General features: G+C 34.9%; 2 protein-coding genes across 5 annotated transcripts in view; one reads left to right on the top strand and one right to left on the bottom strand.

Annotated features, from left to right (window-relative positions):
• Positions 1-1,895: 1,895 nt before the first annotated feature.
• Positions 1,896-5,529, top strand: LOC136821142 (uncharacterized). The gene is made up of 4 exons (XM_067077369.1): positions 1,896-2,086; positions 3,110-3,226; positions 4,270-4,410; positions 4,969-5,529. The coding sequence occupies exons 1-4, from the start codon at positions 1,945-1,947 to the stop codon at positions 5,409-5,411; spliced, it is 843 nt and encodes a 280-aa protein (XP_066933470.1). The 5' UTR covers positions 1,896-1,944; the 3' UTR covers positions 5,412-5,529.
• An 884-nt stretch (positions 5,530-6,413) lies between these two features.
• The window catches only part of LOC136821139 (dixin-like), a 67,847-nt gene continuing 50,533 nt past the window's right edge, over positions 6,414-23,727 (bottom strand). For all 4 annotated transcript variants that reach the window (XM_067077364.1, XM_067077366.1, XM_067077365.1 and 1 more), the window contains exons 3-16: positions 21,510-21,635; positions 20,838-21,114; positions 18,317-18,935; positions 17,667-17,741; positions 17,298-17,351; positions 16,959-17,009; positions 16,375-16,623; positions 15,609-15,812; positions 13,691-13,792; positions 13,016-13,147; positions 12,268-12,355; positions 10,452-10,560; positions 9,601-9,709; positions 6,414-7,033 (exon numbers count right to left, since the gene is read on the bottom strand). In XM_067077364.1, the coding sequence (XP_066933465.1) occupies positions 6,950-7,033; positions 9,601-9,709; positions 10,452-10,560; positions 12,268-12,355; positions 13,016-13,147; positions 13,691-13,792; positions 15,609-15,812; positions 16,375-16,623; positions 16,959-17,009; positions 17,298-17,351; positions 17,667-17,741; positions 18,317-18,935; positions 20,838-21,114; positions 21,510-21,635 (2,279 nt within the window). In that variant the 3' untranslated portion in view covers positions 6,414-6,949. The remainder of the gene's footprint in view (positions 7,034-9,600; positions 9,710-10,451; positions 10,561-12,267; positions 12,356-13,015; positions 13,148-13,690; positions 13,793-15,608; positions 15,813-16,374; positions 16,624-16,958; positions 17,010-17,297; positions 17,352-17,666; positions 17,742-18,316; positions 18,936-20,837; positions 21,115-21,509; positions 21,636-23,727) is intronic.

Genomic DNA, 23,727 nt, shown 5'->3' with positions numbered 1-23,727 from the left:
TCAAAGTGCGATGATTTTGTCATTAGAATAATGTCTAACCTCAGTGATGGATACGAAGGAAGATTTAATATCCCTTCCAATCTTACAAAGGATCGTTATAGAATGACAGTACATTTTGCCAGTCCGGTCAAAACATTGATTATTTATCATGGACTCTATACGCCACCGAAGAACGCCAGAGATTCAAAAGAATTTGCTATACAAAACCAACATGAAATAAGCTCTGCTATTGATAGTGAAAATTCAAATGAAAGTAAATTAAATTTATTTTTCAAAGTTCGTTTTATTGATGCGGATCAAGGTATGGAAGTTACTTATATTCGATCAGGTCGTTTCAAATGTGGACATTCAACAAGCTGATTGAGATCTATCTTAAACCTTCAGATGGTTGCTGGCTCGGGGAAGTGATGCGGGTGGACGGTTGTGGAACGAAGTTCAAAACTTTACTCTTACTATAGAGAAGAAATCTTCTGTTTAACTTCAAGGGAGAGTTTTGACAAAGATCTTTACAAAATTGACAAAGTTTTCCTCCTAATTTAAATGTTATTCGACTACTTTAGGCGTACAAACTTTCGCGTGCAGAAACTTTCGAGAGGACGAAAAATCGCGAAATTCACGACATTTACTTTCGCGAATTTAACGGAAAAATATTTTTCGCGAGCATAAACTTTCGCGAATGAAGACGTCAAATTGAGAATTTTCACATAAAATAATGGCTTAGAGGGACAAATACTTCTTGGATCGGCTTGAAATATTTGTCCTTTGACTTATTAGTCTTTTAGCAGGCTAAAAAGTGCCATAAAAGTTACATTTTATACAAATTTTGAAGTTTTACAGATTTTCTATTTTGTCAAGAATTTTTCGCGAGCATAAACTTTCACGAATGGCCCTTCCTAGAATTTTTAAAGACATTCACTTTCGCGAAAAGGGCCAAAATTCGCGAAAATCGCGAAAGTTTTTGCTCGCGAAAGTTTGTACGCCTAAAGTATGTTTCCTCTTTGATGTACAATTATCAGTTATACAGATTTAATTTGTAAAATTTAATTGTACATTTTGAATTAACAGATACTAGCTCCAAATCAACAACACTTTATTTTGGGTTTTTGAAGATGTTATCTGGGTGCAAGCTCCTTTTTGTAGCTTGCCTTCAATAGTAAAGTTCTTTGTTAGGTGTTAATTTAATCAACCCTTCGAAAATTGTTTGAAAATTTATCATATTTGCAACTAGATTATTTGAAGAGCTGTGTAAATGAAGAAATTTCAATCACGGAAGGGTTTCTACATACTGGAAAGTGAAATGGGGCTAAAATTCTTGTGTTAATTTGTTCGCTTTTCGAATTTTTTTGACTCCGTATACCTTTATTATTTCATGATTTTATTCATGAATATGTCATACAGTTTAAAATTTGAGATATGGTCTACAGAAGAGCAGGGAAGAAGACACTTTGGCATTTCTTGAGAATTTTTGCTGGAATGCTATGGTTCATCGTGTAAGGATCGTAAGTTCTTTCTTCTTTCTTAATACTTAAAACATTAGATGTTACTCTGGGCTCTTCCAGAAAATCTTTGTACATGGGAGGGGGGTTGAGGATATATTGTATATTTTGTCCGGGGGTAGTGAAAAATCTACAAAATATTAGAGGAAAACTTGCTCTGATTAGGGGTGGTTTTTAATGTCCGGGGGGTCAAAATTTACAATGTCCGATGGGTCAAAATTTACAATGTCCGGTGGTAAATTTCCAAAGAATTTTACATCCTCCACCCCTCCCATATTCATTTTTTCTGGAAGAGCCCTTCTTATAACAGAGGGAAACCACTGCCTCTGTTTGAATATTTATACAGCTTGAAATTTGTCACCAATTTATTACTTTACATAATACTGCTATATATAATACGTTTTTAAGCCACCCTCGAAGCAGTCGTAGCAATCAGTATAAGCTCGAGATGGGGCATTTTGCAACGGCCTTTTTGTTGCTGGTTTCGTCACTGATTGGGATTGTTTATTCGAGGCCCGCAAGGGATGTTGGGAAATTTCCATGTCATGCTTTTCTGGATATTATTAACGAATGGCCCGATGGCTATAGAGGTAAACGTTTTGCTAAATTCCGTTTTTCGGACTAAAAAACAGTCCAATATTCTGTCTCAATCCCGGGGGGGATACGGCTTCGGTAGAATTGGATACGGGGATGTGCCACTGGTCAGGGTCCCTTTTTTAGGCTCTGATGATATCTGATAGGGTCCCAAACTGATTTTCAAGATGTGTATCTTATCTGATAGGGTCGACTTTGGGTTATTTTGGAGAATTTTCAGGGTGGATATTTAAAGATCTTTCAGCTTTTCCTGTACTTTTAGTCATTTTTGCCACGTTTGAGGGTGAAAATGAGAAAATCGTTCAACTTTTCGTTCAGACAGGGTCCCAAATTTACCAACTGACATTTAATAACTGACAGGGTCAGCTTTTCGAACTCCATCGTACTTGGCCATAAATTACAGAATAATATACCTAAAATTTAGAATCGATGGAGTTCGAAAAGCTGACCCTGTCAGTTATTAAATGTCAGTTGGTAAATTAGCTAAAAGTAGCTATGGGTGTGCTTTCTTACATTCTTATTTTTTAGAACAATGAGGCACAAAAATTCCAAAAAATAAGAACAATTTAAGAACAATCCTTTGCCTGAAATGGCGGACTTTCGGGCAAATTGAGGGTATCGAAACGATAAAAATATCAAGGCAGAAACAACCTAAATTTCTCCTAAGAATTAGAACAGGATAAAAAAATTTGAGGCCAAAAGTTTTGAAAAAATAAAAACAGCCGAGCCTCATCAAAAATTTTCTCGCTTTTATAAAAAGAAACCTAAAAGTCTACAAATGCCCTCGTGTAATTTATGGTATGTCCAAAAAAAGGACATAAGTTTGGTGCATTTATATTTCAAAAGAAGTGTATTAGGATGTAAATTTCACTGTTACTATTCTGCCTAATAATCGAATAATGTTTTTGCCTTTTTTGTAAAATTATGGAAAAAGTAATTTATGATATGACGTCATAATTGACATGGATTACAAAAGCTTCCACTTCATTAGTTTAGAACTGAATCTTTTTTTTTTCTAGGAATGTTAGAGTTACCAGTTTTACAAGAAATGACACCATATCCACAAGATTTATTCAAAGATGGTCATGTTATTCTCAAATTCAACAGATCTCTAAATGCATTGGATATCCCTGAAGGTATAATGACTTTTTAGTGAACACGTTTTTTTATTTCTAAGAACGTCAAAAATTTTAGAAGCCTTTTCGGATGTTCTTAGTTTTTTGGATTTGAAGCCTAAAAATGTTCTTAAGATGTTCTTATTTTCAGCATTTTTTGAGCATTTTGATGTAATTTCTTAAGAAATTGCATGTTTTTAAGTCTCCAAAGCCTTAGTATGTTCTTAGAATGTTCTTAAATTTTTGGGCCTCGAAGCCTTATGTTCTTATAAAGTTTGTTCTTATAAAAAAACGTGTATTTCAACATCATTCGGACTACGATAACCCAACAATAACTGCATGTCAATAAGAGAAATCACGTCTCATTAGCGAGCAATTTGTCTGCTTTGTGGAAGAGGGTCTAATATACAACATTGTGTCAGAAACCCCAATCCCTCTGGAAAATTTGACCAAAGTTTTGTCCCTGGTGTAAAAATACTTTGCAATTTAAGCCCAATTGGAAAATTGACTTTGTTTATTCCCATTTGAGAATGGAAAAAACTGCACCTAACCAAACATCTCTCTTGGGATTTCGATAGAAATTTTCACCGGAACTGTGAGGTTGTCAATATAATTTTTGAACTATAGTTTTTATAAGCTAAAAATTCGAAATTGTAAAGCTCATAGAAATTTTCTTTATAGTATTTTTGCAACTATTAACCGGGGGAGGGGGTACTACCCTTGCCGACCGACAGGGCGGTGCTCCGCTGAGGTTCGAAAAATGGACCCTTATGTGGGACTGGTTTTTTGAAAAAAATTGCCAAAATTTGAGGAAAAAGTGACCCTGAATGGGACTGAAATTACAAAATTTTCTACTTTTTACCCCAATTTTTCTAAGAAGACCCCTACGAGGGACTAATTTTTCTATTTTGGTGTTTTTTGTGAGCCTACCCGGGACTCATGGAAGTGAAAAAATAAATAAAATGAGCCCTCTTATAATACGATTGTGTCAGAGAGGAAATGATGCGTATGTTGGTAGAGAATCTTTTACCCTTCCTAAAACTTCGGATCTCATTTTTGTTTAGGTGATCACGGTTTACGTAGAGTATCAAACGATAATCGCGAGTATCGAATTTTCATCAAATTTACCGACCAACTGAGAAGACTTCGTTTGAATAGTTTCTTCAGCCTTGATATGACCATTCATCACGAACGCTGGATGAAAGGTAGGGAAAAATACAATTTTTTTATTAGAACACCCAAAATTATTTTCAGCCTACGGATGTTCTTAACTTAACCTAGTTTTAAGCACAAAAATGTTCTTATGTTAGTATTTTAGTGCAATTTACTAATAAATTGAGTGTTTTAAAGTTTTCAAAGCCTTAAAATGTTTGTTCATAATATTCTAGTGAAGCCCTTTGTTCTTACATACCATAATGGTGGTAGTTTGTTCTTATAAAAAAACGAGAAAGCTTTTTTAAGAGACTAAAAAAACACAAGCAATCAAGAGATTCTTTCCTCGAAAGCAAGCCTATAGAAAAATTCAGTTGAGTTTTGACTTAATACTACACGCTTTTTTTTATAAGAATGGTGTCTTTTTGCCTTTCATCATGGATATCGTGAGCAAATTCTTAATTTTTGGGCCAACGTTATTACAACGTACCATGTTCTTATTGTTTTTGCCCAAATTTCAGTCTAAATGTTTTTTAAAATTGGGTTTAAATAAAAGAAGATATTTCTTTTAAATATTCATCTAAGTAAACAATTTTCTTTCGTGTTGACAGGGAAAATTGGAATCACTGGAATCCAATTCGGGAAATTTCAATGCCCCGAACCCAAATCTGAAGCAATCAAATACCCCGATTGTGACCAGTACATTCGGATGATTGACAACACTCCACCGGACGGTTTTAGGGCGGAATTCAACATCCCGGTCAATTACACCATGAAGGGTTGGAATATGGAAGTTGGTTTCACCAAGGAAATCTTAATCCTTGATGTTCCTCAAGGAATCAGAACACCAGCAGCCAGGAATGTCAAAATTTTCAGCATTGAGAATCGAGAGTACAATGGCTTTATTAAGAAGAATTCGATTTTCAAATTGGAATTCATGGTTCATTTTGATCGAAATCGTTTCAAGAAGCGATACGTTAAGATTAATTATATTCGATTCGGTACGTTTCAATGTCGATTGCCATCCTTTGATCACCATTCGGGTGATATGTAATTTTTTTCTCGAAATAATGTCAATATGTTCGAAAGTTTCAACTGAAATCTAGAATTATATATTATTGAATCGAAAAACTTTGATTTTAATTATAAAAGCCAAGATTGGAACATTTCAACTGTTATTTTCGTAATATTTTTCCATTTCCATTTCAATCCTGCAATGACGAGCCACGTGTTGATGCAATGATATTAAAGCGTAACATTGTAACCAAAATTTTATTAATAACAAAAACATTTTCAACAAGTATCTTCCCACTTCTTTTTGGCTTTTGACCATCTTTTATTACCTATTAAAGTTCTGATCTCGAAATTGTTAACGGTTTAGGTTGTTGCACAGTCAGAAAGGAAATCTACGAGAGGAATTGGTGTAAAATTGGTAAAACTAAACACATAACATCCTATACTATATTCAACCTATTTAATGGGCGAAATTCTCTTAGATATCTTTCCAACCAGCCTATAGGAAAGGGGAAAGGTGCAAATTATTTGAAATCATTTCGTATCAATCAACTTTGAAACAAGCTGTATCACTTCTTCTTGGATATCATCAGGTCCAATATAATATAGGTAGTTACATGTCACTTTTAAGAAAATATTCTAAGCACGCACTAAAAATATGGATTTATAAGACCTAAAACGTAAGATTACCTCTTAAAATTGTTTAAAACTAATATATATCGTAAACTTAGTGTTTTGTGACGTCATTCTGACCCATAATGATGTCATCGAAATATAATTGCTTTTCACTTAACTGAAATCAATTTTCCATTGCTCCAGGAGATTCTTTCGATGGTTCCCGACCAAATGAAGGGTCAATTCTTGCTTAAACCCTTCTTAAACTCGAGACATCGCAAAGATTGAACTAAGGGTCTGGGTTCGAATTTGCTGGGTCAAGCTGGAGTTTTTACAAGTTCTTTGATGACTCTGTTGGTCGTTAAATGTTGAGACAAACGATTTTATTACTTTTTCTAAACAACGCGTCATCCCTATTGTTTAAAAATAACCAATCAGTTAAGCATCTTGTAAAAACTCCAAGGCAGCTCAATTTGCTTCGATACATTTTTTATTCTATGTAAAGATATCATTCAGTTCATATGGAACTGAATTTTCAGGCTTTTTCAGTTGATGACGTCATCAAAACGTAGAATCAAAAATGTATTGAAGCAAACTCAAACACAGTCCCTTAGTTCACTCTTTTATGATTATGATAACACTCACGATAGGATCATGTAAAAGATTCCCAAATAAAAAATAAAGGCATCCACCAAAATTCATTGCTTTAACATTGTACGATTATAACAAACTCCAAGCAAACAAGGCCACCAGTATGCGTTATTTGTTAAAAATATTATTGTATATACATTACAAAAATAAGAAAAATAAATAAGATATCAGTCATTAGTTGTAAAATCCGTTAAAAATTAAAATTGACCAAAATAAAATTTAAAAAAACGCATTCTTCGTAAGAAAATATAAATAATTATAACTTATATTTGTTGAGGACTTATAATTGTAATTATAGCTTAGGAGAAAGACTCAAACCTCCTCTACTGATAACTTCTCAATCCACGAGACAATTTTGTTTTCATAGCCAGGGACCAAGTCTTCATCGTATAGCAACTAGAGAGTGAAGGAGAAAAGTTAGTTAAAGCTGTTAGCGGCAATTTATAAAATTTCGATCCTGCATCAATAACTAACAAGCTAGATGCTGAATGGACCTACCTGATGATGAAAGTTAGATAGCAATAAGGAGAAAAATGAAAACAATCACGTCAGAAAATATAGCGTTTATAGCGAGATTGCAAAACGCCTTAAATTTTATCATTGATAGTTGATGGGGAGAGGGAAGGAGAGTAGGGAAAAAAGAAATAGAAAGTTCCAGTTGCAAAAATCAGTTTTATTGATAATTGAATGATGCTTGATGAAGGGAAAAACTAATGATGAAATCTCGAGAAAATGCCAAAAAACCGGTTTTTCCAGCATATTTCTGGCATTTTCGGCCGGAAAAGTACGTTAATTGAAAATCAGGCTCTGTCATATTTTAGGTATTGCCATTTTGCATCAGTGTGCAAAATTTCATGAAAAAATATAAAGTACAGCTCGAGAAATTCAAGAAATACCGTTTTTCGGCGAAAATAGGCTGTTCCGGCGATTTTTAGAAAGTTCCGGCTTCAAAAATCACTTTTATTGACAATTAAACCATGCTTGATGGTGGGCATTGCTATCAATAATGTTTTTGTGTGAAAAAACAACGAAATATAAGGAAAAAGTCCGATGAAAATCTGCAAAAACGGCGATTTCCGGGATATTTCCGGCATTTTCAGCCGGAATAGAATTTTTTCTCAAAAATCGGACTAGGCCATGTTTTAGACATTGTTAATACGCATCTTTGTGCAAAAAATCAGAAAAAACTAATGATGAAATCTCGAGAAAATGCCAAAAAACCGGTTTTTCCGGCATATTTCCGGCATTTTCGGCCGGAAAAGTACGTTAATTGAAAATCAGGCTCTGTCATATTTTAGGTATTGCCATTTTGCATCAGTGTGCAAAATTTCATGAAAAAATATAAAGTACAGCTCGAGAAATTCAAGAAATACCGTTTTTCCGGCGAAAATAGGCTGTTCCGGCGATTTTTAGAAAGTTCCGGCTTCAAAAATCACTTTTATTGACAATTAAACCATGCTTGATGGTGGGCATTGCTACAAATAATGTTTTTGTGTGAAAAAACAACGAAATATAAGGAATAAGTCCAATGAAAATCTGCAAAAACGGCGATTTCCGGGATATTTCCGGCATTTTCAGCCGGAATAGAATTTTTCTCAAAAATCGGACTAATCCATGTTATAGGCATTGCTAATACCGTAAATCACCGATTAAGCGCCCGGGCGCTTATTTAATTTTTCAGGCTCTGAGGGGGGCGCTTATTCAAGCGGGGCACTTATTCAAGCGGGGCGCTTATTTTTTTATTTCAGAAATTCGTATATCAACAAATTCGGAATCTGCTTAAACTTAACTTCCAAAAAGGATGAATAAAAGAAAAATCTAATAAGAAACAAAAAAAAAGAAAGCTAAAAGACCTTGATTTTTATTTTTGTTCCAATTTTTTTCAACTGTTAATCATCTGAAGAGAAATTCTTATCCCGGAAATTAGCCTAGGCCACCAATTCGAATAAGCGCCCCTCCCTGGAGGGGGCGCTTATTCAAAGGGGGGCGCTTATTCGAACGGGGCGCTTATAAAATTATTTGAACTAAATGGGGGGCGCTTATTCGAGCGGGGCGCTAATTCAAGCGGGGCGCTTAATCGGTGATTTACGGTACGCATCTTTGTGCAAAAAATCAGAAAAAACTAATGATGAAATCTCGAGAAAATGCCAAAAAACCGGTTTTTCCGGCATATTTCCGGCATTTTCGGCCGGAAATGAATTTTTTTCGAAAATCGGGCTCCGTCACATTTTGGGCATTACCATTTTGCATCTTTGTGCCAAAAATTAGGAAAAACTAATGAGCCAATTCCGAGAAAAGCTAGTAACGAACGGACGAACGAACGGACGAACGAACAGAGGTTAATTTATAGGACCTACAGCCCACCGGGGTAGGTCCAAAAAATTATATTTCCACCTAAAAGCACACAGAACTCAGTCTTAGGCTTAAAGCATAGTCATTATAAATAACCCCGGTCTGGCAATGTATCGTTTTAGCTTCTTTTCAATTTTCTTTTGTTACAAACAAAAGACAAGTTGCGATTTGCATACTTTTTGATCACGTTACCAAAATCTCCTCTTGGGTTTGGTCTATTTTCTAATCACATGATTAAAAAGTTTGCAAAATAAATCGATTTTGGTACGTAAGCTCTATCTTTTAACAATAAAAAGAGACAAAAACCTTCCAGACCAGTGTTTTTATAATGACTATGCTTAAAGTAATAGCCATCAAGCAGACAAGACTCCGCCATTCCCTGGACTAAGATTCTCCTTTTTTTATGATTTTACTTGTCCGGGATTTTGTGCTACTTTTCCCAGGATAACCGACATTAGAGTGGAAAAGTGTTTTTCTAAAGTTACGGAAAATCTTACGAAACTGCCCAACTTTCCAAATCTCATTTTTCAACTAACTTTTTCGAAAGAAAAATGACAGAGAAATCTTAGTGTAGGATGTGGAATCTTATACAAAACGTGAAATAATATTACCTCTTCTCTGACAAATCCAAAATCTTTATCTTTCGATTTGAAGAAATATCGATATTTTCCCGGTCTGTTAACCAACTCTTTGAAATCACGTAACGTTAAGTAACCAAGTCTGTGATGAAAAAGAAGATATCATTTAACGATAGGAAAGAAATATTTGGGGTGAAACTTTATGATATTTTGTACCTTAAGTGGATAAATTTTGGCGTGGACTTAATTTGGCGATTGGCCAAAAAACAATTTTTGGCGGGGATTTAATTTGGCGAATTGCCGAATTTGGAAATTTTAGCGTGGATTTAATTTGGCGAATTTTGGCAAAATTCGCTAAATTCGCCAAATTTAATCTCTGCCAAAGTATCCCAAGGATATCTCTTGCCAAAATTTCAAGCTTTCAAAAAGATAAATTCAAAAATTTTCATATTTCTAAAAACACTATAATAACCAACCACCAACCATAGCCTTTAGAGTGATAGACAACCGTCCGGCGGTAGTGGGTTTATCAACTGACGGAATTGGCGGCGAAAAATTGGCTTTTAGAATCGCACCCTTACACTGCAGCAAAAAATCGGTGAAATTAATACCCTCAAATTGTATTTTTCTCAAATTTTCAACTCTTTAAGAGCAAAAAATCATAATTTTCGGGCAAAAATTTGCTGAAATTTCCACCCTTAAAGTGCATTTATCAAAAGTCCACTCTTACATTAAATTTCTACTAGGTTGAAAAACATACCCTTAACCGCCGCACAAACCCGTTGGTCAAGTTGCCTGACTGCCCCCCCCCCCCAGGATACCCTTTAGTGCACTACTGTAATTTACTGACCGAGTGATCAGTTCATACTGAAAGCTTCACTTACCCAATGTCACTTGATTTGAGTATGGGTGTAACGGATTTGCCGAGAAAATAAACAATTTTGACTTGCTCAGATGCATCCAGTGTGTTGTTTTTGTTTGTGTGGTCATAACCTGATGTAGAAATGGTTGAAAAAGTTGGGTCATTTTAACAAAAGATCTTCTATATATTAATAGCCGTAGTCTGTATGTCAGTTTGTTTTTTGTTGGTTTGTTTGTTTTTTGTGTGTCACTTTCGTTTTCGCAAGCAATGGTCTTTTAAAAGATGACTTTTGCTTCTTGCTCCACAAATGTGTTAAATCAGATTCGCGCCGTTTTATAAAGACTTTGAGTTGTTCGATAAGTTTGTTTTGATTGATAGATTATAATATCTGCCCAGACGTGCCCGAGCCCGCCTCTTATGTTTTTTTCTTTTTTTCTCTCTATTCTTTTGTTTTATGTTTTCGAATGTAATTAACGACCTTATTTGATTTGAGACATTCGAATTCGTTTCAAAACAAAACAAAAGAAAATCTTTCAAACAAAATCTGTTTTAGAAAAGAACAAATTTAAAACATTTAAAACATAAGAATCACAAGACAAGTTTGTTGGAACAACTAAACAGCAACATTAACAATACATTCGAAAGGCGGTAAAACAAGAGATCTTTCTTCGTAAAAAGGGACTTATAAACATCTATGTCGATAATTATATTGCTGTAAATCTAAGTCATTCATTGTTGAATTCGAAAAGTTATGACGAAGGTGCCTAGCCGCCTAGCTGCCTGACTTTTGGCCCTTGGACCCTTAGCGAGACTAAAGAGAAGAAGAAACAAGCGAAATTTTGTGAAGTTTACTTCCCTTATTGGGACTAATTTGATTAAATTTCTATATTTCTGGGGGTAAAAAGTTGAATTTTTTTCCCTATTTTTACCGACTCTTAGTGGGACTGAAGTTTGATTTTCTGATTTTTCCAACCCTTACAGGGACTGCCTTTTTTAAAAAGGCATCCTTAAGAACGGCTCATGCCCGTATCCTTCTCTTGCCTAAGTACCCACGGGCTTCCTTTTTTCGACGAATCTCGTGTCATGTCTATAATTTCACTCCTCTTATCTTGACATCAAAGTTTTCCTAATCATCAACAAGTACGGCAAATGTAAAGCGAGCGAAGCGAGAAAAAAATCTAATTGCAATGGTCTAAATGGTATAGTTTGAATAACGCCCTTTCTGATCATTTTTGCAACAATTTAAAAATCTTTTTCAAAATATGGTTAAAAGATACGTGACCTGGGAGGGACAGAGTCAAACTTTGAAGATCATTTTTCCCTTTAATTTTGACTTCATCGTATTTTAAGCCAGCTTCCCAACATCCAAAGGACTTTAAAATGCGTTCAGCAACAGCTAAACCGGCGTGCGACGCCGGGTACCGGCTAGTTTTTTCTAAAACGACTGAATTTTTACCCTGTAAAAGTGAATCAAACGTGCACCACACACTCCCTTATACAAAAGAGAGTCCGAAATTTATGCATTAAAGGTTTTGTTTTTAAATTAAGAGTGATATCGTATTTAGAGGTACAATTTCCACTCCCCCGGTAATTACTAGGTCCCCACCGTTTATCAAGATTTGAAGACTTTTTCAGCCCCCCCCCCCGTTTATTCCGACCACATGTTCATTAGGCACCTGAGAGTAATTAATTAAACTTTTTACGATTGTTGAAATAGTGTGGATAACAAACAGATGGCTTTAATGTCATGAGTATACACCTTTGAATTCTTATTTGTATTCCAAATGAACTAGTGAACAAATACCAGATCACCAGTACATTTTCTTTAAGTAGATTACCTGAATCAGATGAGATGCTACTTTTAGTTCTAGTCGATCGTGATAAGTGATGCTTAGGTAAGGACAACCTTTGATACTGGTCAGAAGTCTGTAAAAGAGAGAAATATTATTATGCCTAGCAAGACAATTATTGAGTAGACTTCTGAATAGATTCATTTTCTTAATGGATACACCCATCACCAGTCTCACTGAAAAAATAGGCCAAAATAAAGAAAATGGAAAAAAAAACTTGTGATGTTTCCCCTATTGTTGGTAATTGAAAGTAAAAATTGCACTCCTAAGCCATCACTTAGGGTCACTTAGGAAAATTGGGTAAGGGGGTGTGCCGCTGTTTAGGGTCCCTTTGTTAGGCTCTGAAGATATTTGACAGCCGTCTTTTGGTTATTTTGGACAATTTTCAGGGTGGAAATTTTGAAACCTGTTAAGTTTTTGTCTACTGTTTGTCATTTTCGTTCTGACAGGGTCCAACATTTAGCAAACATTCATATGGGCCAAATGTTTAAAACTCGAGCAGTCCCCATTGGCCGTCAAGGTCAATCCCTCCGATAATCTGACCCTAAACTAAAACTGTAAAACAAAGAGAAAAATCTATTTTTCCGGGAACGAGTATCCAAGTATCATGTTTTTGATCAAATTCTGCTTAGCCACCCCAGAAAAATTTTCCCACCACGCCACTACTTCGTATCTTCTCGAGCGTCGACGATTAAAACGATAAAAAGCGTGAAAGAAATCGAAGAATGATTTTTACCTTGTGTGACTTTTTATGAGAGCTTGAATTTATCGTTTGAGGTTTATTCGAGGGATATTGTCCTTGTTGTGTTTTTTGTTGAGTTTTGGTGACATCTAACATGGAGACAGAATCCATCAAAGACGATAAGCTCTAAATGAAGAAAAAGAAGAACTTTGTATGCAATTTAATAAATTTAATATCCAATTGGCTAAATAAAAACCCATCTAAAATGCCTTTGAACAGAAAAATGGAATAGATATTATCAAACAGCTTTTCCTATAATTTTGTTTAAAGGTTTTCAAAGACTTCAATGGTATTCTTGATATGCTTAAGTCAAGATTGCGTCATTTTTCATATATAGGAAACACCCAAAAACACCGGAATTTGACCCCTGTGTTGTTACTTTTAGTAACAGTCTTCCGGTGTTTTCGGGTGTTTCCGATAGGGAAAATGACATAATCTTGACTTACGCATATCAAGAATTAGTTGTATTCATGATATGCACCACTGGAGAGTATTCTGAGAATTTCACCCAATACGTCACTTTTTCTATTTTTTAAGTGGCGTATTGGGTGGAAAATTTTAAAAGTTCTCAGAAGACTCTCCAGTGGTGCATATCATGAATATGTTAGATAGGTTTGTACTGCAGATTTGGTTTTAGTTTTAACTTTTATAAAGTTAATGTTAACTCACGTGTTCGATGCTCTGGAATGCGTGCTGAACTGGATCGTCACTTGGGAAATTCCCTTTAATATTCTTCAACGTGGTCGATAGATTGTGATGCTCTCTTGTAATCTGTATAATATATGGAATAAGAGTTCTTAAAAATGTAAGATACAAAGTATTCTTAGAGCTGGGCCACTTGACACACTATGAAAAAGTCTAAACTTTCGTCATCTATAAGGGGGGGGTTTTCACTTTTACGGTATGACGGTATTGAGCCTTTTTACCCCCGGTAAATCGGTATTACGAGAAAAAAACGACGGGATTACGGTATTTCATTTTCTACCGGTTTCGGTAAATTGCCTGTTTTTTGTCGGTATTTCGATATTTTTATCAATAAAAAACGGTATTTCGGTATTAACCTTTTAGTTTCTTCATGAGTTTCATGCAGAAAAGTCTATTCCACTATTTTAATCAGTAAAATTTTCTTGCTCGCTTCGCTCGCACAATCTTGGATGTCCTATTGACTTATTGTCATGGTGAGGTTATTCAAAATAAGTGAAACTTTACGATATCTAAACAAATATTTTCGTTTTTTTTCTGCGGGCGCATTTTTTTAATGACAAATTTGTAATGCAAATACTGCATCCAACAAATCGAATGAGTCTAGATAAAATTTTCTCCGTCAGCACTAAAATGATATGGTCGTCTATCTGTATTCACTTATTTATATTGCTACTACAATACAATACACTGATACTGCAGAGACAGTAAAGGCGGTATTTACTCCTTCAATAATTAGTAAAAGTAGGGAGTTCTAAAAATATCTTGTGCAGCATCGAACGATTAAAAAATAGTTAACATCATGATGCATATTTCTGCCAACAAATGGTCAGTGTTAAATAAAATCAAAAATTGTGTGACCAAACAAGGCATACTTGGCTAACAATAGCGTATTAGGGCCGTTTTTCAATAACAAAGGAGAGCGAAAATTGTCGAAAAATTTTCGCGCTCGCTTCGCTCCCGTTCTTATTTCCATTTATTTTCTTTCCCCCGATAGGGGGTTAAACTTTAGAATTCACCTTCTCTCTTAAAAAGTCGACGATATCGAGAATAAGGTCACAAAAGTAGCAAAAAACTTTATATATTGGTATATATGTTTGGTATAAGAATAGGTCAATCTGTTTAAAAGAGACCATAATGCATAAAAAGGTTAAATTTAGCCCAATAAGGTCACAATCGTTTAACCAAAGATGTAAAAGCAAAATTGGTGCGTGAACGTGAAAATGGTTTTTTTTTGCGCGTGAATAGGTGAATTGGCAAAAATTTGTGCGTGAATACCTGAATTGAGGGTTCACTGGGGGGCCTCATAAAGTACAAGACTTGTTTGTACAGTTTCTAATTTGTTACTACACAATAGATTTGATAACTGAAAATTCATTATTTTCGAAAGAAACATAAATATAATATCGGTATCGGTATTAGGCTTCCTTCGCCGACGGTATTACGGTATTTGACCCAAAATTTTGTCGGTATGACGGTATTTAAGACCCCTGAAAACCCCCCCCCCCTATAATCTCCGTACGGATCTTGACACTTCACCCAGTCGAAAAGAATTGCTGTATAGGAGTGTATCCAGAGATTTCTGTAGGCTAGATGTCGTGCTATAAGCTTTCCAAGCATCGCAAAAGACTTCTAGGGGACCCACGAAGCTTCTGATCGGTCAAGCGCAGGAATTCTATTGTAATATTACGTGACCTAGGTAGGATTTCCTACATAACCACGGCGCACTCTCAGCCGAAGCACTCTATCTAGATCTTTGGGCTTTACAGAAATCTGTGTATTGGAATGTCACTTACGCCCATCATCCGTTAGAAGGATGATTAATTTTAAATTTCCGTTAGTATTGGAGATGGTATATATGAAAAGATTTTGAAGCAGATCTGACCTTTTGTTTAATTCGATGTACTTTAGCATCTTGTAATTTCGTGGTATTTGGGTCAGTTTCATGTTGAGGGACACGAAAATCGTTGCTACGTTGCTGTTGGGTATTATTGCCTTGGAGATGAAGGTTTTCCGTGGCTTCACGAAGCTGCAGTTGTAAAGAGCTGACCATAGACTCGCTAGATTCGAGTTTGGCATACAAGCTAGCCTGTGAAGAAATAAAATAAATGTATAGAGTTAACTCATGTTGATTGGAGCTTGAACGTATCTGGCACTTGATGTAGAATTTTCATCCGACACGCTCTGAAGGTCGGGAGAATTTTCAACATCCAATTATGGAATTATCAACACCGTCACGGATTTTGCATCGAATGACCTGAGGATTTTCAAGCTTAAGCTCAAAAAAAGTTTGCCCGCTCCTTTGGAGCTTTAGCGTGGACGGCCGCCAATCCACCATCGGATACCAGATAAACTTGGACAGAAAACCTTATTTGTTCACGCAATCACGCAAATCGCTGGTTGAAACTCATTTTATATGGCGACAATTTTCTGATGTCGAGAAAAATTTCTCTTCAATTTTTCTCTGATAAATCGAACTTTAGTTCTTCTGCTCCTAATTTTTCCTTAAAATGAAACGGGAATCATAAATCTCTGAGCAGGTTCTGATTACACAAAATAATCGACTTCTAGCTTTAGAGGTAGATAGTAGAATGGATGATCTGTTATCTGTTATTAACGTTTTCGTGTTGTCACTCCTAAAGAATTCCTACCTCTGAGCGCTTTTTGTTGACAATATCATTACTCATCGAGTCCAATTCGTTTTTATGTTTTTCAATGATTGTGTCTCGCTTATTCAACTCATCATACAGCAATTGAACTTCGTTATTTTTCTCGCTTAGCAATGCTTGTAGCTGTTGTTCACTTTGTTTCTTTACGTTAGGTTGTTCGTGTTCTAAAAGTTTCGATTTCAGCGATAAGATGAGTTGTTCTTGTTGTGAGAAACGGAGTTCAACACCATGCTATGAAAATATAAAGAGAGTAGGAACCAAGGTTAGTGAACGTAATAACCGAGAAGAACTTCAAAAGCTTCATGAACAGATGGATAGGGAATGGATAGGAAATTATTTCAAAACTATGAAATATACGAATATATGAGATGATGGTCTATTTTCCTGTTATTGCAAGTTGAGATTCCCTAAAGGAAAAAAATTGGTACCCTGACAAACCAATACACCCGCCGCTTATGGGAGGGCTTTACTCCCTCCAAATCATCTCTTTACAAATTCGAAGAAAAGATCTTCAAGTTCAAGAGATTGATAACCTAACTGGAAATGTTATGAGAAAACCAGGGTACCTTTTCATTCGTTAGTCGCATATTGATTTCTTTATATTCGTTCAATTGATGCTGAAAGGAGAGTCATAAAATTAATAATTTTCAAAAATACTGAAAGTGACTTTTTTACTACGAGTTCTTATGCAATAGAACCTAATGATCTGTAAAATTTTGGTTCAGCCACCTTGTCTAGTTGATATTTTACAGACCAGAACACAATTGGGGGTCTGAGTTTGGTGAATGGATTAAAGTATTTGGCGGAAAGTGTCTGAATAAAAAGTTGATCACGTGGTTATTTGGTAATTTATAAAATTAACACTGTATCCTCAGAGGGAAAACAAGAAACATTCATTTTCTTACCCTTAAATCAGCACATTCATTCTCAATCTGTTCTAACATAATATTTTTCACCACCTGAAAAGAAAAGTAAAAGAATGACAATAGTTATCAGCGTATCGATCGAATAGGCTATTGTACGGAGAAATTACTGGTAGTGTACATACTAGTCCGTTGAAGTAGCGATTTAATTAGACCCACGATAGCAAAGATTTTCAAAAAATTAACAAAGGCGTTTTCCCGCGACAGAAAGTTTTACCCGAAAAAGTTTTTAAAGTAATTGACCAAAATTCTTGGCATCTTTCTGATTGAATTAAAAGGATTTATTAATGTTCCACCAGAAGAAACTTTTTCAAATTTCAACTTGCCACCGCACATCATGAATGAACTTACCAATTGTTCTTGGAAACTTTCATCACGCGGAGATTCTAATCCCAACATTTCTTCCGATGTTCGTCCGTTCATCAACTGCATAAAATATGATATGGAGTAATATAAAAGGACCTGCCTGCATTGTATTATACTGTAATGGAGTAATATAAAAGGGTTGTATTATTCTGTAGACATTATCTTTTAATTGGTTTAAATAGTGGTTTATAAACATAGCTCAATATTTTGGAACTTTAAGTTTTGTGCCAGGTCCTCGATCATCTAAAGTATGATTTTATTCTAAACAGAATCACCAGAATTGAATCGCTGATTTTCAGACATGATTTTTGCTAAAGGCTTTCAAAACGGCCTAACCCATTCTAAACCAAATGCTTCAAATCACTAATCGCTAATTAGGAGGAAAAATAAGTAATCATATGACACTAAAACGTCTGAGTAACGTCAATCTCACGGCCATAACATTCATGTTGAATTCTAGTTATACGTTGAAACAACATTGTGTGCTGTTTGGCTTAGAAAGAGTTTACAACCCAGCTGACACACAACGTTGTTTCAACGTTTATCTAACGTTCACAACGCCCATATAACGTTAGATTAACGTTGAAACAACGTTGTGTACCAGCTGGGAAAACATTTTCTATGAAGATTCTTACGACGGTTTGAAGCTGTTGCAGGACATCTTTTGCATCACTCAATTCTTCGAGAAGGTCATCGTGTAAACCGGTCAATTCATCTTGCACCTCGCTTCCTTCAGATTCACTGTTTGGTATTAAAGTCCGTTTTACATTGTCATGACTTGTCAATGAAAAACAAGTATGATCTTCTTTTAATAGAGTCCTTCTCACAATATCAATATCTGTACTTTTTGATGAAGGTAATATATTATCTTCTAGTAGTAAGGCCCTTTTTACATTTTCAATGTTTGTTGATGAAGCTTCAGTTGAGATTTTCGTTTTAATTTCTGATCCATCCGTTGGAAATTCCGTTACGGAAATTCTACCATTCCGAATCGGTTTGAAGACATTTTTCGGTAAGTCGGGAATTTGAGTGTTTTCAAGTCTTAATGATTTAGGGCGAGTTTGGGCGCTGCAACTTTCACCCCTTAAGGTTTTTGGGCGTTCAAAGGGTGGGGGTGTTGATTCTGACCGATTGTGATAAGATGATGAAGGCATTGTGAAGCTTTTGGAAGCTTGATACTGATTGGACGATTGCTGGTGGCGTTGAGATACATGTTTTGTTTTCGGTGGAACACTGTCGAATAATTGCTGCTTCCTAATAGGAAAAATAGAGAAAAATATAGCGTTGAAATATGAACCAGTAAATTTTGGCTGAGAATCACTGTTCTTATTTTTTCATAATTTTCAGACTTAACGATTTTACATTGTTTTCATGCTTCCTTTATTCTCTTATTGGCTGAAATGAGGTTGAAATGAGGTTGAAATGAGGTTGAAATGAGGTTGAAATGAGGTCGAAATGAGGTTGAAATGAGGTACAAATGAGGTTGAAATGAGGTACAAATTCAGCATTTTTCGAGTCATTTCTGAAAAATAGGGCTGGGATTTTCTTTAATTTGCTCTTACCCTTATAAAATACCTGAATTTGTTTTTAAAGACTTAAAACCTATTTTGCGGCGAACGGAAATACCTATTATCACTTTGAGCGGCGGACTAAACAATTTTAAATTAACCATTTCTTTTTTGGCTAGAAGTATAGAATTTTGGAGTAGCTGATTATCTGAGTAGCATTTCAAAGCGCCCTTCCCAATGCTAGTGAATTACCTTTGAAATTGATGTCCGAAACGAGAAGAAGTTGCCAAATAAAAATACATTAATGAATTACCAATAACCAAAATATTTTATGATTATAACTTATAACATTTCAAAATATGAAACATAAATTTGTCCCATCATCAAAATATAGCTCCCTCTAATCCCATCAATGAAGCTTTTAAAACAGTTTGAATAAAAATTTAGTCTTAAAAAAGTTTTTTTATATGTAAGTGAGAAAGTTTTAAGGAATTTTAACAGTTAATCCGTATGCGGAGACGAAGAGAGAATTATAGAAAAACCTGTCGTTGAATGATGTGTTTGAATATAAAAGTGATGTTTGAATTTTTATGAAAATTGATATTATAGCTATATGATATTGATATAACTACAAGGAAAATTCATTGTTTGTAAAAAAAATTTTTTGGTTTTGAAGTAAAAATGTTCTTATACGAAAATTTAAGATTACGTCAAATTCTGAAAGACCTCGAATATCTGGGAAAGTAATATCTGTGGATAACTACTATAGATGGTCACAAATATTTCATACTTTTATAGCTAAAAATATGGATTGATTGAAAAAAAGCCCTAGAATGTTTTCCAAAAGTATTTATTTCCCTGAAAAGTTTTTCCAAAAATTGCTTTTAGTGACAGAAGGAAAAAACTTTCTTATAAAAAAAAGTGTTCATTCTCTACCTGTAGCAGGAAAAATATTTTAGTCTATATCCAGCTGTGAAATATTTTTGAACCAACTCATAAAAGTTTTACATTATATCAGTTTATGGCGTGAGCTTTGATTGATGTTAGCCCACGTGGTATATTTGATTGAAATTTGAAAAGAATCCGGTTTTCCAGCCTTATAGATACCGGGCCTAGCTACGCAGAAACTTGCGTAGCGAGAAAACAATTTATTAAGCAACAACAAACTCTCAAAATAAAATCAACTCAAATGAAATTTTTAACACACAAATCCACTCACATTTCATTTTAAAGAATTTTTTTTGAGCGGGAAAAAATGCGCCATAAAATCTTCACGGTTTGTAGAAGGGAAAAAAGGAGCTCTAAGAAATTTCTGCATCCGGCGTCAAATAAAGTGTTAACACTTTCAGACCCGGCAGACGTTTATAGACATATTGAATTCGCCAAAATACCGAGTCCCAGACTATAACTCCTAGCCACTTGATTTAAAAGGACATAAACCGCTTTTAGAAAGGTTTTTAGAAAGGTTTTTACGGTACCGAAATCATTGTCTAACTCTAAAGTTACAACTGAACTTTTATACCAATTTGAAATTTTAGATTTCAAAAAAAAAAGTTGGAAATTTACACATTTTTCAAAAAATGTTGCGTGTTGGAAAGGTTAAGAGGCAAATTTTAATTCTTTTAGGTCGTTTTATTTAATCACATACCTGATTCTGCTACTTCTTGAAGTCGACCCGCCTTTCGACGCATTTTTGCTCGCTTCAGCTAGTGAAGCGGCCGCTTCTGAAGCAAGCGAAACGAGTGATGGTGCTCTTTGCATAGATTTCTTCTTCGTGCTTTTACTGACGGGCGTACTTGTGTTCGTCTTTAAGGGCGTACTCGTGTTATTGTTTAGGGCGTTATAGTTAAAGGAATCTGGTTTGAAATGGGCGGCAAGGGCGAGGATCAATCTCATGGTGGTCTTTAGATTTCCCTCGATGATTTCTAAAAGTGACATGTGAGACTTTGTATGGGAAATAAGAACAATGTTAACGTGCCGATGTCATACCAGTAAAACACAACACGTCTATATTTTAGCGTTCATAACGTAACGTAACGTAACGTAACCTATTCATGGTATGCACTTGTTCTATTATTTAAGTGACGTATTGGGTTGAAAACTTTCTCGGAAGACTCTCCAGTGATGCATATCATGAATACTGTTAAAGCAATCTTATATACTACCTAAGGAAAGTTTTTGAGTATTTAAGAAGGCATGGATGATTCCCCGGTATTATTGACTCTCATCTTTCTTATAAGATCTTAAAAAAAAGTTAAGACCAGCTATTGACCTTAAATTTAGTACAAAGGTCATACAACTGTCTATCACAAATACTGACCTTTTGGTAAGATGTGGTGAACCCTGACATTGTTGTTGGACAAGAATTGTAAAACGTTGTTCAAGTTGTATCGCATATCGTTGATGGAAAGTTGTGAATGATCCAATATTTGCTGCTCTGAATCGCCTACGTACGAAAGTGAAATACAATGACACCATTAGTGAGTGGTTATGTAAATTCACCATCCCCAGAGTGAAACTTTGCCTTTTATATACCTTATTGAACACTGTCTCAAAAGACAAACCTTTTTTAACACTTTTCCAGCTCCGATATATCAAAACGTTATACACCGTTGGAAAGATATTTTAACACGAGTTTAACTTTTTATCCTACTAATCTGAGCACGTTCCAATTTTTTCTATAGCGTGTCGTGTCTAATGTAAAAAGTTAAAAACTTTTGAAAAATTGAAAAATGAAGTAGGGTAAAAAAAGAAGATTTTTGACATGACATTTTATAAAATATTTGAACAATTTTTTTAATATGTGCTTAGGTTTTCCGTATTTTTCTTAGATAACAAGTGATACTTTTATGGACCTACCTGGTTATGCATTTAACACATATATAATTGATATCTACATAAGCGTGACCATTAAACAATCATTCAGAACACAAATAGTGACGATCTATTAAAATTAGTCGTTTGTTTCTTATAAAAAAACACGTTTAGAAACCAAAATTTCATGCTCTTGAAATATTCTTTCATATTCAAGACTTCGAGAGCAAAAAAACATCTCTTTTTGGCTGAAATTTACCCCAAATTTTTTTCTCCAAGAATCGAGCTCCGTCACATTCGAGGGTTTATAGTTATGCATCTTTGTGCAAAAAATCATAAAGAATAAAAGAGCCAATCTCGAGAAAAGCTAATACCTAAGTAATTGATAGTGTGCTTATAAAAAATTATCGAATTTGGCCAGCTTTTCTATAAAAACATGTCTAAACACATATATTCTTTAAAAGTAAGCCCTCGTGAGCAAAAAAAACATCTATCTCATAAAAAAAATTTAGTAATTTGACTAAGAACATTGATGTATGCTTATTAATAGTGATTCTTATAGATAAACATGCGTTTTTTGAGCCAACTACAATTTTTTTGCAAAAATCTGCTTGAACCGTGTTTTACCTATGATGTTTTTTGAGCCAACTACAATTTTTTTGCAAAAATCTGCTTGAACCGTATTTTACCTATGATGGTACCTTACTTTCCTGCAAAAAATCAGAAAAAATTAATGATCCAATTTTTCACAAAGTCCAAAAAACCCATTTCTTAGCCGTTTTTTGGCCCAAATTTGCCCAAAATCTCTTTTGAAAATCGGGCTCCGTCACATTCGAGGGTTTATAGTTATGCATCTTTGTTCAAAAAATCGTAAAGAATGAAAGAGCCAATCTCGAGAAAAGCTAATACCTAAGTAATTGATAATGTGCTTATAAAAAAATATCGAATTTGGCCAGTTATTTTATAAAAACACGCCAAGCAACCAAAATTTCATGTCGAAACACATATTCTTTAAAAGTAAGCCCTCCTGAGCAAAAATCTCATAAAAAAATTGAGTAATTTGACTAAGAACATTGATGTATGCTTATTAATAGTGATTCTTATAGATAAACATGCGTTTTTTGAGCCAATAAATTTTTTTTGCAAAAATTCGCTTAAGCCATCTTTTACCTACGATGGTACCCTACTTTCATGCAAAAAATCAGAAAAAATTAACGACCTAATTTTTCACAAAGTCCAAAAAACCCGTTTTTTAGCCGTTTTTTGGCCCAAATTTGCCCAAAAAATTTTTTTTTGAAAATCGGGCTCCGTCACATTCGAGGGTTTATAGTTATGCATCTTTGTGCAAAAAATCAGAAAAAACTAACGAGCCAATCATGAGGAAAGCTAATAACAAACGAACGAACGAACGAACGAACAGACGAACGGACAAAGGTTAATTTATAGGACCTCCACCGGGGTAGGTCCAAAAAGTTACAGTCCTGTGAAGTAAGTTTATTTTAGCTTTTATGGCAATAGACAGTTTTAGCACTGGGCTGGCACAAATATCCCAAAATATAAATGTCAATATAATACCTTTGAGAGGAAAACTTAGTCGGTTAAAGTTTTTGTCGGCGGTAAAATTTAAAACCCTATTCAACCTAGGCTTTTAGGGGCGGTTCAGAACTAGGGGGGGGGGGGGGCTTTTCCTGTACCACCCCTTAACTTTTGATCTAGTGGGTCTT

This window comes from Clytia hemisphaerica, unplaced genomic scaffold (assembly GCF_902728285.1).
Source record: "Clytia hemisphaerica strain Z4C2 unplaced genomic scaffold, Clytia hemisphaerica genome assembly, whole genome shotgun sequence".
In the NCBI taxonomy this organism is placed as follows: Eukaryota; Metazoa; Cnidaria; class Hydrozoa; order Leptothecata; family Clytiidae; genus Clytia; species Clytia hemisphaerica.
Note: the sequence above shows the minus strand (reverse complement) of the source record. Positions and strands in the feature narration are given on the sequence as shown.

Excerpts from the sequence above, each read along its gene's own strand:
- LOC136821142 (XM_067077369.1), top strand. The coding sequence starts at position 1,945 with ATGGGGCATTTTGCAACGGCCTTTTTGTTGCTGGTTTCGTCACTGATT. Across the intron at positions 2,087-3,109 it reads ATGGCCCGATGGCTATAGAG|GAATGTTAGAGTTACCAGTT; the intron begins GTAAACGTTTTG and ends TTTTTTTTCTAG. Across the intron at positions 4,411-4,968 it reads TCACGAACGCTGGATGAAAG|GGAAAATTGGAATCACTGGA; the intron begins GTAGGGAAAAAT and ends TCGTGTTGACAG.